The 20,471-nt window shown below is 44.5% G+C and overlaps 1 protein-coding gene across 2 annotated transcripts in view; it reads right to left on the reverse strand.

The window, feature by feature from the left end:
• Nucleotides 1-4,198: 4,198 nt before the first annotated feature.
• The window catches only part of LOC138534214 (uncharacterized), a 290,831-nt gene continuing 274,558 nt past the window's right edge, over nucleotides 4,199-20,471 (reverse strand). The window contains exons 5-7 of one of the 2 annotated variants that reach the window (XM_069641205.1): nucleotides 13,341-13,408; nucleotides 12,813-12,973; nucleotides 4,199-4,310 (exon numbers count right to left, since the gene is read on the reverse strand). In XM_069641205.1, the coding sequence (XP_069497306.1) occupies nucleotides 12,825-12,973; nucleotides 13,341-13,408 (217 nt within the window). In that variant the 3' untranslated portion in view covers nucleotides 4,199-4,310; nucleotides 12,813-12,824. The remainder of the gene's footprint in view (nucleotides 4,311-12,812; nucleotides 12,974-13,340; nucleotides 13,409-20,471) is intronic. The other variant, XR_011284875.1, reaches the window with a different exon arrangement.

The following is a 20,471-nucleotide window of genomic DNA, read 5'->3' on the forward strand; positions in this document are numbered from 1 at the left end:
TCTCAACGGAGCCTCAGATATGCATGAGTGACTATCTGCGACCATTTACTTAAGTGTAGTATTTATTACTCTCAAGGTTTGGACCTGTGAGGGCTTGAACGGCAGCTACCAGCTGTTGGAGCTGGTCCATCTTTCCTCTATTTGTTGGTGTTGCAAACTGTCAGGTACATAGCATACAAGTTTAACCAGCATGTTCCTGCACCTTGGTTCTAAGCACTGGTTGTAATTCAGTGTTGGTTAGAGGCCAGTCTTCAGTGTGATCTCCACTGCCCTCATGATGAGACCACAAGGGTAAATGGACCCCCATGGTGGCTGTCAAGGGAAAAACCCCAGAATGGGTAAAAAACCCTCAGGATGACAGGACTGACAGGTCACTGCTGATGGATGTGGAAATTTGTGGGCGGTAGAAGAGGAGAAGGTTAGGCAAGCGCCTTGAAGGAATTGGAGAAACTGAGGAGGGAGAAGGTAGGATCCAGCAAGAGAGCTGCAACTGGAGTGAAGGGCAGGGTGCAGATGCAGAGAGCCAGGAACACAGGCACAGCAAAGAGGAAGCAAAGGAATAGCAAAAGGAAGCGTCTGCACTAGTACGAACTTAACCTGTGAACTGTGACGTGTTGGAGTTACGTCTCCATCTTCTTTTAAAGGAGCTCTGTTCCCAGTGGACACCCCCTCCCAGACGTGGCAGCGCCATCTTGGATTGATATCACACCGTTGCATGACAAGTACATCGGCCTTCATGGGAAAAGCATGCATTGAAGTCTTAAGGTGGTGGCCATCTTTGGATGGGCAAGAACAGCGATGCTGGTTCCAGGACAGGCCGAACCTCCACCTCCTCCATAGGGATCAACCAAAGGGGCGACTGTGGATAACACTGCTACAATTATATGCATTTTTGCAAAATACTTATGTTCTTTGATGTTACACTTTATTAATTCATCATTTGGTACATTATAATGTGGGGCGGTCCAATAATCATGCTAGTCACAACGTTTTCCTTTTTCATTATGGCCGCTCAACACTGTGCACCAAACATTAAAACGGCAAGTTCACTTAACTTTCCCATACTGGTCTAAACACACGTGTGGTTTTACCCTTTCAATCTTAAGCCAAACAATAGTTTAAGAACGCCTAATATAAGGGACTTCAACCTTTGGCTCTGAAGATATTGTGGGCAGCGACTCCCATCAGTCCAAGTCAACATAGGAGCTGCTGCGGGATAATTGGAGTGGCAGTCCAAAACATCTGGAAAGTCCCAGGTTGAAGAGCCCTGGCCTAATATATTTGAGCGGTTTTCATCAAACCTGCCATAAAGCCCTTGCAGAACCATCAGCACCAAATCAGTTTTTCTGTGAAACACCAGCACAGAGACTTGAGCAAAGGTTTTCCCCATACATCCGTAATGGATGCTCCTCTACATGCACCTTTCTTTCGTATGGGAGGAGTGTCTCTTCCTGCCTCCTTTTCTCGGTTTTTTCTGGGTCTGTTTCCCTGCACACTCTTCAATATGGCTATCTCTTAAAGCATGCAGCTATTAGTTGATGTAGGTCCACCCACCAGCCCCTGTGCTCAGGGCAATGCTTCATTTGTGGGGGTGTTTGCCAGGGTTGAGCCCTGCCACTTATTTTTTAGCCTTGGCACTTATTGTCTGAAACTCAGTTTGATTATGGGACGTGGACCCCTTGCTCACTGTGCTCAGAGAGGCACCGCTCCACCTCACTGATGAGGCCCAAAAAGGCTGAAACACGTGTATGGGGTTGCTGTTGGTACTCTTGTTCAGAAGGGAATTACCATATCATTTCGGTGCGGGACAAAGACTGATATGCAAATTGTTATTTCCCATCTTTGAAAGGTACAGTGAGCTAAAGTGTGGGTGCGGACTCTAGAGTGGGTACCTTCCCAAAGAACAGGCCAATGGGCCATGTTCGTTCTCGCAGAGGGGTGCCGATGGACCATTTTTTGATTATGAAGTGGTGTTTTGGAAACATTGTTCTTTTATTTCTCAGTCAGTAGTAGCCACACAACAAGCAACAACAGTGTGCATTGCCCACGCATCTCTGCATGCTGGGCTGGCTCAATGCAATTCCTGAACCTGAAGACTCTCACTGATGTGGCAGTGCTAGTTTTGCATTTTCCTGAATACCAATGAGTTGGAATGTGACAAAACTGGCCGCCTGTGCTGGTCATACCCTCGCACTGCTTCAGTCATTCTGCCTGACAATGGCGCAGCTCCGCTACTGCAATAACCAGAATCACTGCCACAGCATGGTGGGCTGACAACAACAGAACAGCCGGCAGCACCAATACCGTAGTAATGCCAGGTAAAATGCCATTGCCGAGGAGGAGAGCCTGACCTGAGTACCAACCTACACAAGAGATCTTGCTGCAGTGTTTGACAGGGAAGTTAATCTGTTCACTAATGATTTTACCTGCATTTGCCGATCAATTCACCACAGGAGGAAAGCACGCTTTGTTTGTTTTCGGTGGTTAGAGGGTCAGTAAGTTGCACTTGCCATCTAAAGAAGCACATCACAATGAAAACGATGATTATATGTTTAATAAAACTCTTAAATGTGTGTCTCATTTCAAATCACAACTAGTATGTTATGTTATTTCGTGTTATGGTGATTGGTATTTCCAAACCGAATATCTGCCGTAGTCAGTGCAGCCATCAACTCCAATGAGACTTTGTGAGTCGCAGCCTTAACCGCAAATATGTTGACACTGTGGGGAACACCAGCCATGATTGGCGCCTGCAGTGGCAGGGAGTCGCTTGCCCCGCCATGTCACGAGCGTGCTACAAACTATTTGGGCCTTGGCACTTATTTTATTTTTTTTACAAATTAAGCAGTGAACCCTGTCGAAACACAATGTCCTGTGTACTGGCATGCGTCATTGCTTCTACGTTTTCTCACAGAGCGCTTTGCTCTCTCCTACCTTAATGGATTAGCATAGCAATGGCTACCCCTGGAGTTAGACTATTGCCATCGTCCAGCGACTCGAGCCAACTCTGAGCTGATAAGAGTTCTTCCAGGAAGGGAGGTTTATCTATGAACGCAGGTAACGCCAGCTCCTGGTAATAAAAAGGCCTCTTTTTACAGAGTGAGGTGGCTGCATTGGGCCAGAGCCAGGACTCCTGTCAAGGGAAGAATTGGCTGTGGGTAGTGCCTTACTTATCAGTTTCTTATCAGTTAATATTATGTTGAGGATTGTACAAGTGCGTTCCAGATGTGCTGCTAATCTTTGGTTGTTTTGAAGCGAGGCATAACTAATTCTAAAATGGCACATGTGGAGCTGGCATATGCGGAGTTTCCTCAGCAGCCTGGTGTTTTCCCTGCTTTCTTGCGGAGGTCTTCAGTTTCTCTCCATCCATGTATTGGCATGGGGAACTTTTCCTGGTATATGTGAAAACGTGGGCAGGCCACAGTCCATAGCTGAACGAGGAGTGGCCAGGGAACGTTATGGGAAACGCTCTTCTCTCGAGTTATTTTCCAAATGTTTATGATTAATCTTCTGTGAGGCAAATGTTTATTGGGCGAGTGGGAACAATCCCCTTACCCCATCACTGGTGCGATCTCACAGTAAATAATTTCAATTTCCAGCTCTGCAGGTACTCAAACAGTATCGGCCTGATTCACAGAGCGTTTTCCTATGGGATTGTGCCATTATAAAAAGCATCTGTGAATCAGGCCCTATGAGTTTATCAAGTCAGTACCTATTTGTTGAATCATGAAAAGTTATAGCAGGTCAGGTGAGGCTTCCACAAAGACAGATACATTCTATTTAGATTGGAATCCCACTGGTAAAAACGCAGATGAGCTGAAAGTGGGCCATACTCTCCATCCTAGACGTGACATTTTCAGGCAGGGCCTTGTTGGACCAACTCAGTGAAGTGCGGCTTGATTCCCTTGGCGCAGCAAGCACAGCACCCACATCTGGGCATATCCATTGCCATAAAAGAGACAAACTCAAACCAACAGGAATCGGCAAAGCCAACGTTTGGACTTTTTTGAGTAGGCTATGCCAGGCACTGCCAAAAGGGTGGAGAAGAGGATCCAACATTGGAATCCTCGCGTCCCCTGCACACTATATGATACCACCTTTAGGACGGTTAGTAATTCGATTTAGACAAAGGTCGTTCAATTATTAGCAATATAAGATTCCAGTTGTCAAGTTGATGAATAATTCCTTCAGCCAAATGTTGTGGAACAAAAGAAGGCAATTTAATCGTGAGGGATGTCCAAGCAAGATGTGTCCAATAGTCCAATATAATCAGCTGACGCGTCTCGAGGAGATTCCTCTTCTTCAAAAGCCTAATTGGACAGTGGGAAAAATGTCATATGAAGAAAAGACACAATGAGTATGTTGTAACACATGTCTATAAAATCAAATCATTATATGCAGGAATAGAATATCAATGATGCGGGAATCTAACAGATAGTTCTTAAAGGGTGTCATAAATAAATTGAGAGCTTCATTCCATATAGTGAACCAACAACACAAGCAAAAAGAGTGAGTAGCTAATGTAGGGCACTAATGGCCCGAGTACATTTGGAACGAGTCTAGGTATAACTAGATGTGCATTAGTACCATTATCCAATTGAGGACATCATTTCATACCAGATATACAGACAAAGTGAGAAAATAGCTGAATTTATGTACTGCATAACACTTGTAGGCCAAATGGGTTTGAATTGCGGATAGGTACCACTAGATAAAAATTGTTACCCCTTCTGTATTAGAAATGTGGGTAGTAAGGGTGTGGTGGACACCATTTGAGGGGAATTACATCAACTTTTCAAAGTATTCATGTGATGCCCAGTCATAGTCTACAGAGGATGGAGACCTACGGTTAAAGAGGCAGTGTGTGCAAGTCAATATGGTTAAACATGTAAAGGAACCTCTCCACATTATGACAAGATAGTCCTAGTGAAGGAAACATAAAAAGGTACTGGGATGGCCTGTGGATCACTCACCGCTAGGTGCAGTGTCTATTTATGTCTGCGTCTATTTGGTGTTCCATTCACCAAGAGGGTAAGAGCAATACATATTCTTCATATTCGTGAGGTGAGTCTGGATCACTGTTGGAAATTACAATAACTTGGTCAGCCTATTCTAGGTCTGATCCTATGGTCATTAAATTGACAAACTAAGACTGTGTATGAAAATTGTGGCTCACCCTTGATGTCCGCTACGACAGATGATGGCGTATCACTCTGTAAAGTGCGGACTGTCCGGCGGTTCAACGCAGTGTGGAGAATACTATTCCTAGATCGGGCCGTGTCTTCTAAGAGATAGAAGTAAGGACACGAATAAGATTGGAGGGACATCGATATCGTCGGGCAATAGAATGTTGAATCGGTAGGAGTCAGTGAATAGTATGCGGTTTATTGGCGAGCAAGGGAAGTGCTCATTCCAGTAGTTCTGATTCACGTGCAGCATCAGTAACCAGGGAAACAATGTTCTATGTCGATCGCCATCTTGTGTAAGTCATGAGGACTTTCAGGGGTACAGACAGAGAAGAGGGACCTTTCCCATCTGTACAAAGTGTGGCGTCCATCTTGGAGTGGACTAAAACGTGAATTAACACTAAAGTATTCCACGTAGATGCCTTAATTCTCCTAACTAGGTTGAGGAAAAAAGGAAATACTGTGGTGATGGAATAGCAGACTTATATCTAGTCCAATACTGGGGCTTAAATCCAGAATAGAGGTGTTGTGACTGATGTGTGTATGTTTGAAATCCCAAACTGGGACGAGCTGTAGGACAATAATGTAGAAATGAAGTCACAGATTATAATACTACGAGATGCTCAAAATGTAGTAACAGAGTTTTCACATATATATTAGTCTACTCTCTTATCTACTCCCTCGTGATGTTGCTGTCGTCCCACATTAGGTGGCATTGTATTGAACTCCAATGATTAGAGAAATGTATAAAGAAATGCATAACATTAATCCATATCGTCTTAATGGGTTTTAAGTGGTCTTATCTAGGGACGCGTATGTTAACAGCAATCTCATAAGACAAGTTTGGATGGACAGAGGGTATACCAAATACACTGGGCGTACTGTCCGTTATTTCTATATCTCAATAAAGGGGATACATATATATCACCCAAATCTGGTTTATAACCAGAAGGAGTTCCTCAGAGCTCACCAAGTCAGATGTGTCAGGCAGATATAATACATAGTTATAGATCTTATAAATAAACAGTGTGCAATATTCTTCATGGCCATAATTTGTTCAAGGTCTACAAACGTGTTCTGTTCTATGATTACAATAGAAGAGAAACATATTACACAAATAAACATTCTTGCCACTGTCTGAAAATATTTGTTCTTGACACATAGTCAACATATGATTAACATACATCCAAAGATGCTAGTCCTTGTCAATGAACTCAGGTCTAGGCATAACTGTTCTGATCTCATATGTTCTGTGAAGGATGGACGACTATAGAGTTCCCCAATTTGACATGCCCTGTGGGGTCATTCCAGTATTTACATCCCTATATAAAACAGTTTAGGGAAAATTTCTCATTGAGTCCTCTAGGCTGCAGAATGTCCAGAAGATGTATCCAATACTTCTCTCTTCGAGCCAGCAGGGTCTGGTAATCACCAACCCTCTGTGGTCGTTTGACAACTTCAATGACTTGAAATTTAATCTGGGCAATGGTGTGCTGATGTTCTGCAAAATGTCTGGCCATGGATTATTTGATGTTTTTGCATTTTATGGTTGATTTATGTTCAGACCACCTATCTTTGACAGGTATTGTAGTTTGGCCTATATAGAGTTTCCTGCATGGGAATTTGATAGAGTAGATGACACCACAGGACAAGCAGGTAGCAAAGTCTCTTATCTTAATCTTCCTCCCGGTTTGTGGATGAGATATAGTATCCCCTTTGATCCCATTATTGCAGTGTGTACAATTCAAACAGGGAAAGGTGCCCTTTTTCTTTGTCCTCAACAGGAGTTGTCTTTCTCTTGCTGGTCTTTCAGCTCACACCGATCTGTCTTGTAAATTGCGTCCTCTTTTAAATGCCATCATAGGTACTTTAGGGAATAATTTAAGCAAGGTAGGGTCATTGTGGAGAATACCCCAATGCTTCCTGATAGTCTTGCTTATTTGAAAACTTTGACGTGAGAATTTGGAAATGTACAGGAGTGGAGTTTCCTTACTCTTCTCCTTTGGTGTTAGAAGCTGTTCTTTGTTAATAGCGTTTGTTCTCATCCTGGCTTCCTCCAGTACATTCTCTGGGTATCCCCTTGTCCCAAATCTGTCTATGAATGATGAGCATTCTGAATCAAGGCAAGCTGGATCAGAGATGATCCTCTTGAGTCTCAGCATCTGGCTGTAGGGTAAGCTTTTAGGCACTGGTCTAGGGTGGAAGCTAGTCTAGTGCAGGAGATTGTTGGCATTGGTGGGTTTGTGGTATACAGTCGTAGCAATCCATCCCTCTCTAATTTCGAGACTGACATCCAAAAATTGTAGCGTGGGGGCTTAGGTCTCCAATGTAAATTTGATTTTGTGATGTGTTGTATTGAGATAGGTCAAAAAAAGTTCTAGTTCTTCCCAAGAGCCACACCAAATCCCAAAAATGTAATCTATAAAGCTCTTCCAGATCAAGATTTTGGATGACCATATTGGATTGTCCAGTACATTATGCTGTTCGAATTTGTACATGAAGGCATTAGCATACACTGGGGCCATCGCTGACCCCATCTATGTTCCTGGTGCTTGGATGTAGTATTTGCCTTGGAAGCGGAAATAGTTGTTATATAATATCAGGTGTAACAATTCAAGGACAAACTCACGATTGCCCCTTATTTCAGGAGTTTAACAGGAGCCAACTAACTGAATCTATACCTTCATCATGGGGAATAGATGTATATAAGCTGCAGACATCCATACTGAACAGGATACATTCAGAACTCAGGGCTGCAATGTCCTTCAGGCAGTTCAAGAAGTCTGTAGCGTCCTTGAGATAAGTAGGTATTTTTTGAATTAATAGTTGTAGTAGTCGGTCCACGTAGATGGCAAGTGGGTCGAAATCACTGTCCGTTCCAGCTACTTTTGGTCCACTCGTTCTCGTAGGCATTATCGATAGCTTTCTCTATCAGGGTATTTATTCTGTGGATAGGATCCCCATCCGATTTCGTGTAGGTCGTGTCATCATTGAGTAGTTCCAGACATTTGTTTGTGTAGTGTATGGTGTCCATTACAATGATGGCTCCCCCTTTATCGGCAGATTTAATTGTGAGTTTTTCATCCTCAGCTGCCAAAAGGGTACCACGTGGGCATATGATGTAATTGCCTGGCAGATGCCTATCTAATACCTACACACAAGGCCAAACTGTTGGCTTTGCTATTGCGTGTTTTAGACAGGACTTCAGTGCAAGGAACAGATGTGAAGACACGCATATTGCTAATAAATCAACTGGCTGAAGACACATATTTTAAGAGATTTTCGTTACACCAAGAGGTAATTTACAGAAGCAATTAAGTCATTAAACTCTCAAAAGAATGCTTAGATATCACACTAGTAGGCCCTATACAGCACAACCTTTAACGTTACTTTGTGATAGAGCTAGATCAAAGAGTTCCCAAGAAGGTATGTTTCGGCAGGTAGTTGGTGGGAATGCCATAGGGATTAACATGGCCATGGGTAGTCAATGGGTGAGCAAATGACCAAAAACGTCCACAGGATGTGTGTCCCTCCTCACATACCAACTCCATTTTATCTGTGTTCCAATGCATAGCTCTCAACCATTTGTGTTGCAAAGGCGGGTGAAATCACACGATTTTTTTTTTGGCGGGTGAGACGCCCATTGGAATGAATGGGCGTGCAGGAGGCTTGGCGTGTGAGTCAGTCCTTTGCAAGGCGGGTGACACCCGCCAAAAGCGGGTGAGTTGAGAGCTATGTCCAATGCAAAAGTTCTGGCTTACACAGAATAGCCAAACCAAAAAAAAGATGGACATAGGGCTCTGAATCAATAATTACTACTGCCATTGCACTACATATGCCAGCCTGTCATACCATTGTTTGCAAATCAGCCCTGGCCCTGAGACTATTCTGAGCAGCCCTACCCAAACTGCTAGACCACAAGTATTAAAGATGCCTTTGGTGGCTTGTGTTCCAGTGCAGAGGCACATGGCCAAACCATTGAGATTGAAATGCACCTTTTGGTGCCAGGACTAATTTGCTAATTGCAAAGCCTTTCACCTATCACCTTTTAATTTTACAACACTCTAACCTCCAAAATGACATTTTCCTAACTAGCAACCATTTTCTTCAGTTATACTCCAGGAGTTAAAGCAGCAGAATATGTACCTCAAATGTAATTTGTAAGGGTCCTGAGTCAGTTGATGCACCTGCTTCAGATCTGTGGGCAAGCAACATCATATGTTGTCATTTATTGTTTGATACAGTTAACCATTTTAATACGCACGATGTGAATAACAGTTATACTCCCACAGAAAATAAACGCAAATTAAATTACAGAAATCAACTTCTGAGTTTAGGTTTGAGAAAATAGCTAACTTGTGATTGAGAAAATAGCTAACTTGTGACTGAGAGGTTGGAATGAAATTTAAAGGAACAGTGAAGTTAAAAAAATAGCAACATAGTCGGTAAGAGTAGAGCGCTCGCTTTGACATCCGTGCAGAGCCAGGTTTGAATCCTGGCAGGGACAAACTCAGCCTTTCATCCTTCCGAGGTTGATAAATGAGCACCACACACCGTGGGTAATAAAAAGCAGTGCTCAGATGCCTGATGGTTCGTAGCGCTATATAAATGCCAAATTATTATTATTATTATAGGATCTTGCTAGATAGTTGTAGGCAGCTTGCTGGGGCAACTGTGTGCTACCTCTCTTAGAGGTGTTAATGGCCCTCCATCTCCCTGATCATTTGTGCTTTCATGGCTGCTTGGCTGTTGGGCATAAATCACTGCCCAGGCCCAGCAAACACACCCCAGCCACCCACCCACTGTGGTTCAGATTTGGGAGGTGTGGTGACCCGGCCGTGGGGAGGCTCATGTAAATAAGCAGCAGTTTTTAGAGCAAGGAAAGGAAGACCAGAGGAAGAAGGAGTGTCCACCTGACACTCGGGTAAGCGACCATGCTCAACCTTTGATAGCAGGGTTTCCCAAATTCGGGAATACCTCAGGCCACCTCTCTGCCACAGTGGCATAGACAGGGTAGGGCCTGAGTGGGCAAGGCCCAATCAAATCTGTAAATGGCCACTCGGCAGCACTGTGTGAGCATTTACAGATGTTAATGTCACTGTGCTGGACCCAACTACTTTAGCTTCAGGCCCCACTTGTTAGACAGTCCTGGCTACGCCTTTGCTCTGTTATGCCGAGAGGAGACCCCACACTATGCTTTCCAACTTGGCTGTCGGAAAGCATAGGTCTACGTGTTCTAGAGCGTCACTCAAAAGAGAGACGTTTGGAGCATATGTTTGACATCAGCACCTGTAAGGGACCTTGGCATCCAAATAGGGTAGATGACAGGGCGCTGGATAAATGACAGGTGAAGAGTAGAAAACAGCCTGCAAGGCTCCCAGCGATTCCAGTAAACCCACAGTAAATAGGAGAGCAGGAGCATACAAGAATAGGAAAACGTAAGAGATGAGAAAAGAGAGACTGGAGGAGAAAAGGGAAAAGAGAAGAAGTGAGGAGTAAGGAAGAAAAATGGTAGGGAGTGAAGGGCAGCGATCTATTATGTGTGTCCCACAGGCTGGGAATTATAGATCTTGTTTTGGTTACATAACTGCTGGTGTGCTTTCTCCTCCCACTGAGTTCAGCCGTGAAATCAGTTTCTCCATCCTGTCCAGTGGGTAGATTTCCCAAAGAGATTCCAAGCATTCAGGTTGGAGACCCACTTCATCTGTATGTGATCTGTCCATAAAGACCTTGACCTGAGGCCTAGGCACCATATGTGAAAAGAGGCCACATTGGTGATGTCAATCAAGCAGAGATTCGACCAAGGGAAAGGTGAACCTATTCGGCAAAACACTTTCTGTTATCATTATAGAGGAAACATCAACCAATAAAGGGCTTTTATAAATAGCTGGAGTGTGAGCCACCTTGGAGTCAAACTATGAATAGTTGTGAAACTTAACTTGAAAGCAAACTGTTTTATTATTATATGGGTTTCTGTTCGCCCAGTAGGAACAGCTAGAAGCACTATAGCGCTAGATCTGCTCTCATGTCACACTATACATTTGGGAGATTCACACAGAAAGAGAGGTGAGGTAGTTACTTAGAGAGGTGCCCAAGTAAGAATACAAAAGAGCATTAATCCTACAATCTGGCTCCTGTTAAAAGATACAGGTAGCCCCTAGAAACCCACAAAGAGGAGGTTGCACTAATCTTGGAATTTCTTGATTTGACTTTCTGACCCTAGATACACTTTACATCCTGCTTCTTTTCCAGTATTCCTGTTAATCCCTTCTGCTCTCAGACCCCTCATATGTTATCACATCACACCTAAACCTGAAGGGCTGGCAAAGACAGGTCTACAGAGGAATGGGAAGACTGGCCTCCATTTCATTCTTCCTCTACGAGCCAGCTGCCCCAGACTGTCATGTACTGCTGTATCTGCATGTTATCTACCCTGTGGTTTGGACCATAATAGCTAAGACCATACCGGCAGCTGCTTCCAGAATCAGGAGCTTATCCTCCAGCATTAGAAAGTTCAAAAGAAGGACAGGAGCAAACTCTGCACTTGGAAAGTATGAATAATCCCACCAATGGTGCAGTGGACGTGGATACTGTGCTGGGTGGACCATCTGCCCTCTGTTTCTATAGTACAGCATTCCTGTCAGAAGCCTCACAAGTTTCTCTGTTTGGAGAGATTCCACCCAGATAGTCAAGAGTTAGGCCAAACGTTTTAGCCATTTAAGAAGTGGAAATGTAGCACATTCAACATAAATGCCTCGTGGGTGGCCACCATGTCTGCACACCTGGTGGGGATCTGCTCAGTTGAATTTTGGTAGGCGGGGGGCTGGTATTTGTGCAAAGGGGGAGATGGAACTTTCAGAGACGGAATCTGCCTCTTCCACCACAGAGATTTCTTGCCCATCTCTACTTCTCATTGAGTCGGATTTGCATGTCCTTGGCAGGATAACAATACCCTCAGTACCTGACCCCAGCAATCGGTAACATATTGCCAGAAGATCTCCACAGCCAAAGCAATCCACTAGCCTTCAGAAACCTCAAGAGCCACCTGTTCCCACAACTCCTCATTTCCTAATTGGAGAGTAAAAGCTTCCACTCACTAAGCGCTTGGTTGCTGCAGTGGTGCCTTAAAGCGGCGTAGAAGCATGTAACACAGCATGACGTGATGTGGGCTGAAGCACCTATTAGCGATGACATAGCTACACAGGCACATCTGTAATCTTTGATCCCCACTGTGGGGCGAGGCACTGCATAGTTAATAACTAATAAAGTGCCCAGTTACTGGCACACACTCATCTCAGGGGGCACTAAGGGGCCTCGAGAAGTGTTACTCTCTCGTCAGTTAACACAGGTGCCTTCAGAATATATACACAGGTAAATGTGACTCACTTAGCATTCTGGCTATACAATTTCATCCAAATGTCTGCAAATATTGCTTCTGGGTGTGGAAGAGAAGAGAGGTAGATGATAACATTGTGCACTCTGTCCAAGCACCATGCGTGTGGGACTCTCGGCCTATGTTTAGCGGCTTGTCATCCCTTTGCCACGGATGATGACCCTGCCAAGGCCGACTCCAAAATCTCCTGCAGTGGGTTGTCACCTCTGCCGAGTCTGGTACATTCGACTCACCAATGTTGTCTCTCACGGCTGCTCTTCCATCAGCGAGGAGAGTGACGTGTGATGCAGAGTCTCGGGGGTCCGCGGGAAATGGTGATCAAAGGTTGGGTTCCTCATCGGTGGCTTGTGAAGACTTCTCAGTCCTTCCTGGATGGGTTTGTTGTGCAGCCTCTCTAAAGGAGAGCAGAGAGAAGGGAACAAGTCAGTCTTGTGGAGGTGGTGGAGCGTGAATAAGTGCTGTTGAAGGCCCTCAAGCTCCGGTGCACTGTATGTCTGCGGGCTCAACCATGAAAAAAAGAATCTTATTGTGAGACAGAGTCTGACATAACTACGAATATTGTGTCCCACTTGGGGGACCAGTACAGGAGTATTAGGTCAACCTTTAAAGGCCAGATCTGGAGTATTGCCAAAAGGACAGCATTCCCGCACGGAAGTGCAGCCCAGGTGAAGGCTGGAAGGAAGTATCGAGCAGGGCTACTGAATACACCTATGTAGTTATTTTCTGATACAATAGAAAAGTACTTAAGGAACCTTTCCAACCTGGTAGCATTCCTTGGCAGTCTTCAACGGTCGGGCCCCGCACTCTCACCGGATGCAGAGGCTTCAGCCTGAACACAAATCACAATCACAATAGTCAAATCACAAGCTTGTTCATATCTTTTTTAAACTGCCCTTGTTTCTGAATACATGTAAACATTCTTAAAATACATCTCACAGAGTGATTCTAACTGCTAAGAGATAATAAGCAGGACACTATTGTTCTGCAAACACCTGTCAAAGAAACATAATTTTTTGAGCTATTCCAAAAAAAGGAAGCTGGACAATCACACGTAATGTTACACGACCTGCAGCTTTTGTGAGGACCCGGAAAGAAGGGAGTGGATAATCTTCAGTGTGCGTACCCCTCAGTATATGGTACTTATGAACGTGTTTGATTGAATGGTCTGGACATTGCAGGAGAACCCAGCATTGACTGTTATCCACTAGTCAGCCAGTGAATAAAGTAGAGAGCGTGGGTATGTTGGGTTGCTTGCGCCTAGCTCTTTGGTTAAAGCAGGAGTTCCCACAAATTAGATTCAAATGTGGTATTTTACTGGTTCTAAACCAAAGTGAGTTTAAAATAATTGTTTATGAAGAGCGAACATAAACCATTTGGAGGCACGTGCAATTGTTTTGCCCTTCCCTGGGCTTTCTCAAGGCACAGTTACAGTAATAATGTATATGGTACAATATCGTGTGTCTGATTCAAATAGTACAAGCCTGGATAATTGCAACACATAATACATACATCCACTGATTTGAAAGGTTCATCTCATATTATTCATGCATACGCATTTTCATACATAGTTGTACATTCTAGTCTGAGCAACTAGGGTTCAAAGTCAGAGAATAGTTTCTCTATAGAAATCCAGGTTGAATTCTGTTCTTTTATCAATTTTAAGGATCTAAGTTTTTCGTTCCTTATGGTGCTGGTTAGCAGGGTTTTCACAAAATCCCAGTATTGTATGCTTCACATCACTTTCTTATGTTTAATTGAATCTCTGGGTCTCATGGATTATTTAGTTTATCATTTTAATTCTAGTTGCAGAAGTTCATCCTCATATTGCATCTTAACTTATTAGTACAGTGTGTTCAACCAGCGGAACGCCGCCACCCTTAAAGAAAACTAGCCCGAACAAGGACAAAGTACTAATTGCAAGACCCACCCATTAAGAGGGACACTAAGAAAAGAACTGTAAGAGGGAGACCCGAGCACACACCATACTAATAACTTAAGATGCAATATGCATCTTAAGATGCCCCACTTCAGCCATCTCTGTCTGGGTGTGCGAGGAGGCGCCTTGCACATACAGACATGCAGTTCCCAAGCCAACATTACCAATGTGCCATGCAAGGCTGGGAAAGCAAAACGCCCCAGACTTGCATGGCTCATTGAGCTTTCGCGGCTGGGGAACTGTAACTGTCAAAGGGAAACCGAGTTTCCCTTTGACAGTTCAGAAGGCTTCCTCAGCTGAAAAAAACAGCTGAGGGAGCGCTCAGTATTTCACTGGGATGCCTCCTCCATAATGGGCGAGAGGGGGCCATGACCCAGTGGGTCGAACCCCCTCGCCCATTATGGACATGCCGGGCCGCCCCTGTAGAATGCAGCGAACACTGCACCATTGCTTTATGTTATGTGTGGCTTCACTGCATCGCAGTCACCGGCAAGCCTGCAGAAAATACAGGCCACCAATGTTTCTTGGGTGCTGAGTTTATGAAGAGTCTGTTCTTTGCTTCCATTATTTCACTATTCGTCATTATTATTCCCATATGTTCATGGGAAGGGAGAAAACGACTGCCAGGCCCTCCCCATGGAATCTCTACAAGTGGAGTGTTTCACTTGATGACCGTGCCACATCTTGGCCCAGGCAGTGACAGAAAACAAGATCTGGGTCTACTGCTCAAGCGCTTTGCTGTCTCGTCACCCAGCTGCACTGGGATGGCCACACTCGCCAGTAACAGAGATCCTTTTCTGACCCTTGTTCCTCTGACTTCGGCAGCAGCGCTGGAGAACCAGGCATGGAAGGGAGACACCAATGGAAAACATGATCCTGCTCACAGCCTACCTCACCTACCAACTCCTATGCCTTTTGTGGAAAGTGTGGGGATCACGGTAAAGCAGGAATGCCACACTGTCCTTCTGGCATTCATAAATAAAAGAGCAGCACAGCATTCCTGAACTACCAACCTCCCTCCTTCCCATTCCTGGTAACACCTGGCAAAAGTTGTGAGTACCCGAGCAAATGATGACAATGCATGGCACATGCTTTCAGTACCCGGACAAAGTATGGCAATACCTAGATAATGTTATGAGCACCTAGACAAATTATAGCAGCATCTGTCTGGGTTTCTCAGAACCTGGGGATTTGATGGCAGGACATACAAATTGAGGTAAGTACCTGCCAAATAATGACATAGTCTGACCAGTTGCGTAAGTACCCTAGTTTATAATGTCAATAGCTGCCAAATGGTGTGCATGCAGGGCTAATGATGCCATATTGGCAGCAAAGGATCTACAAGAAACCAGGGGCGGAAACAGTGGGGAGCAGATCAACCAGGCTCAGTTATGGTGGGGAGTTAAGGTTGTGTGGGCCTAGTTGTTAGTGAGGAGCCATTGCTTTTAGAGGAGGGTCTTGAACTCCTTCCTGAACTGTAGAAGCGAGGGGATGGGTATGATGTTGACAGGGAGGAGGTTACAGAGACATGGGGCATAGACAAAGAAGACCTGTCTTCTGGTTCTTTCCTGCACTGTCAGAGTTCAAGCCAGCACATGTCCTCACTTCTGGTGGATTTTAGGCCTCCAGAGATGCTGAGTTTCTCATTAATGTAGCTTAGGGACTTCAGGGTGACCGCCTTGTAGATGATGCAGCAGGATTTGAAGATGATACAGGCTTGCGGCAGGAGTAAGTGCAGCTCAATAAGAGTCGGGGTGATGTGGTCGAATATGCAGCATCCTTTGATGAGTCGTGCTGCAGCATTCAGGGCAAAACTAAGAAGTGCCAGGGTAGTCGCTGGAACGCCTTCCAAAAGAGCATTGCCACCATTTATGTGGGACATGACCAAGGCTTGGACAGCAGATCTGAAGTTGTTTTCTGGGATGAAGGACTTGATTTTCTGTAGGAGATAAAGATAGTAGCAAGCCTTTGTGTTTTCCTTGTTATGTGCTGTGTGAAGGAGAGGTGTCTGTCGATGTTGAGCCCAAGGGATTTGGCGCATGTGGCCAGCTGGGGTTTGAAGCCCTCAAGGTGCATAGCAGAGAGCCAGGTTTGGAAGTCAGGGTGTTAAGTGTTGTTGGTCAACAGTAGGATTTCAGTCTTGGTGGGGTTGAGCTTCAGGTATAAGATGAAAACATGTCAGCGTTTCCTGCCTCTATTGTCTCTGAAGTTCCAGTTGGGTCTTTTTGGGTTAGTAATCTAGACTTTGACTGACTCACTTGCTTCTGGCTAAACCATTGATGGTGTCTGCTAACCACATCCTGGATAATTATCCAGTACTTTTGGCTTCACTGTGTCAGATGTTTGAGCAGCAGGATGTGAATTCTTCAGCTGAGGATGCTGCTCCTAATTTGCAGCAGGGGTTATTGGAGGTTCTTCCGCATATCACAATCTTTGCAAAGCCAGCACTACTTGAAACGAAGTGGATAGAAAGAACTCAGTGCACATTTCTTTAAAGGTGACTCAAGGACGCAAATAGACATGAAGAGTGCCACGTTCCCCAACGTTTGAAGGGTTGAGTGCGTTTTTCGTACATATTGATTACTGCTTGCAGTAAAGGTAGTGGGAAAGGTAGAAGGGAATATGTGTCGAGCATCACTTTCTCCTCTGAGGGTTCCTAACAAGTGGAGTGTCCTGGAGCAGAGAAAGTCCAGTTCAGCAGAACAAATGCAGACTGGTTTGGTAAGGGCCCTTTATCTGAACAGGACATTGGGTGTTGGAAAAGCCAGATTATGTTAATACAACACCCACAAAGAACACCTCCCTGTTAAGTTGTAAGGAAACAAGATTAACCACTTCTTGTGAGGAAGGAGAGGTTAGTTGGTTCAGTTTGTATTCCGTTGTTGACCAATCAGCACTAGTGGCCAATCTCAGCAGGTGTTGGGTTTTTATTGAGGTGGAAGGTGTTGGTATTGTTTAGTGAACACATTCATGCAGTTTCCTTGGGTTCAGGAGCAGCAGGCATGCATGTGCACAAAACTTGGGCCACATGATCCCATGGTCTTGTTTAATGTGGTCTATGCTGTGGATAGGATGGTTCTGGCTTCACAGTCCATTGATACTCAAACAAAGCTATTGGGAGACTGGTTGGGCCATCATGAGCAGATACTGTATCTTGATTTGAGTGCATCTCTAATTTCCCTTGGTTTTGGGGATCTGATGGTTAGAGAGTCATAACCAGTGTATGGACTTGAGCTCTTGTTCCGTTTTTGTGGGCTCGTACTTTTGTGAGGAGGATTCTTTGGCCAAAACTGGGTATTGGATTCCACAGGAGGAGCCGTCAGAGCCAGATGTTTCCAATAAGGGTTCTGTTGTGTTCATTGAGAATGTGCCAACTCAACAACACCATGTGTGTCGGGTGCATTTAAAAAATCCAGTCATAATGGTCCACTTCCCAATAAGCAATTGGTGTTACCCGTAGCTATTGCAATTCTTTCAGATGTATGTACTGTGTTGTTATGCCTGTAACCTTTGTAGGCGCTCAACACTCTCATACAATATCCCCTTTGTCGGATTAATGTGGAGTTCGCATTTGAAGCGGTGACTTGCATGAGATCAGATCATGTAAACCTTTTGTTTGATAAGAACGTGGGACTTTGCAATTACATGGACTGTCTGTGCATTTAAAAATCACGATTAGTGATCTGTGCTGCAATATGTTGGTGTGCGACCATAACAGGCGCAGGATTATTGCTTTTGGGTTTGAAAGAATATCACATAAGAACTAGGTTTGGATTGACAAGACGTCTGTCTCAGGAAATAGAAATCACTGGAACACCAAGTTTTCAGATATATATGTCAGATTAACAAGTGTCCCCATTAGTTTTGCCCTGATGACGACCCTAGTGGTCGAAACACTTGTCAGCATTTCTCAAATGAATACTAACCAAGACATTGCCTGTCACCTTGTTTTGTAATCACCTGAGACCTTGGCTTATAATTGGTTACTTCTCAAATGAATACTGGAACAAACCTTAGCATGGTCCAATAAAAGGGGACATGTAATGATTCTTATGGTTTGATTTTTTTTGGGGATATTGTATGAGAGTGTTGAGCGCGTACAAAGGTTACAGGCGAAACAACACAGTACATTCTGTTCGGTGTGGTTAGGGTGTAGAGGAGGTCCCAAATATGACCTGCACTCCAGCCACCCATTTTGAAGTACCAGGAACGTTCACACTGAGATATGTGACGTATGATGAACAAATAAACCAGCAGAGAGCCGCGTTAGGACTCTGCCCAGTGCCCATCAGGAGAGCAACACCTATTGAAGTGCCAATAACCAGACAACCATGGACAGTAAGGTATCCATTGAGACAACCCTACCAGCAAATGACACGAAATAAAGATTGCTTAAACACTGTCCCAGAAGAAACTCAAAAGGCCTTAATTGAAGACGAATAGTGAAGACACAAGGGCCCGGACAGACTCACAGATGAACGAACGGCAACCAAAAGATGACACACAAAGAAGAAATATCATGAATAAGGATATCATGAACTTAGAAGGAAGCACGATGTTGAAACATATAGAAACCGAAACTGTAAAGCAGGATGAAAATATTCAACCAGCTAACGCCTGTACATATGCTTGTAACGCAAGAAGCTAAGAAAACAGGGAGGCTTGCTATGCTTAGTAGAAGAATAGAGCGGCAAGCGCCAACAATATATCTACCTCAGCGAAGCACACTATATAAGTGTGAGTCCACTTTATACAAAAGCAGAATTAATCCAGGTTACTAAGGGTCAAACAGGACAGGATTCGTATCCCAGCTAAAACAAGAAGAGACGGCGGAATCGAAACTCAGCAAGGAGCAGGCCGTGCCTGGGAAGTCGAGGCCAAACTAAGAAAGGGAGGCGGACAGTAACTTCGGAGAATCGAAACTTAAGAGCAGAGCAGCCTGCCCTGTGAAGGTCGAGATAAGGCGGCCCAGGCAGGTGGCAGGCCGAAATGAGAATTAAATGCACAAATAGAAGGAAAACGAAGCCGATTCACGGTGTACTAACATGTGACCAGCCAAGCACGAGCACGAGAACTTATGAGTGTTACACGTCAATGATGACGAATTTTGGGTATAACTGTTACTGTTTGAATGAAGATTGTTGGGAGTTGAAGCGAGACGGGCTATTGTGATTTCCATGTTTCCCCGTTTTTTGTACTTGTCATTAAACGGACTCCCCTTTGCCAAAACATTGAGTTGTCCTTATTGATTGGTGTTGGAGTAAGAAATCCTGCACCCCTTCCACCTCAAGGTGCAGCTATCTTGTCTTAAAGTATTCGAGGGCGAGCTCTGACAGGGGACACTCCCTCTCGTGTACACTTGGTAGCAGAGGATGGTTGGAAACCATTGATTATTGATTAAAATAAGACACCTATTGACCGTCTACACGAAGTAACTCTAGGTCCTTGGCAATATCACAAGTCCTTCGCCATTCGGCTGAGTAGACTGTGAAGCTCCCCGTGGACAATGGTAGTGTAACTGACCCAAGACTGCAGTCGGGGTCTGGAGGGACCCGTTTTAAAAACATATCCCTTCCCATTCCTACGGCAGCTGATCGGACGAAAAACCTGAAGGAGGCAGTAACGGAGGCGGTGATCCTGAGAGTCTAGAGACGAATGGTGCGAACGGTGAGTGAAACAAAAAATGTAGTGCTTTGGCAAACGACGTGCGCCTTAGAACAACTAAAGGGAAAAGGTAATGGAGGGAGGATGAAAAAACAAAATAGAAGTAGAGAAGACTGAATATATATATAAGGGGATAATGACTCGAGAATAATTGAACAAATAGAGAATACCGTGATGGACACCCGAGAAGAGAGAGATTACCAGGACGGACACCCGAGAAGTGAGAGGATACGCCTTATTCCGGCGCTTTAATATAGCGGTCAGAAGAAACGTGAACCCAGAGTCCCACATA

Source organism: Ambystoma mexicanum, chromosome 1q (genome assembly GCF_040938575.1).
Source record: "Ambystoma mexicanum isolate Mex_15411 chromosome 1q, UKY_AmexF1_1, whole genome shotgun sequence".
Classification (NCBI taxonomy): Eukaryota; Metazoa; Chordata; class Amphibia; order Caudata; family Ambystomatidae; genus Ambystoma; species Ambystoma mexicanum.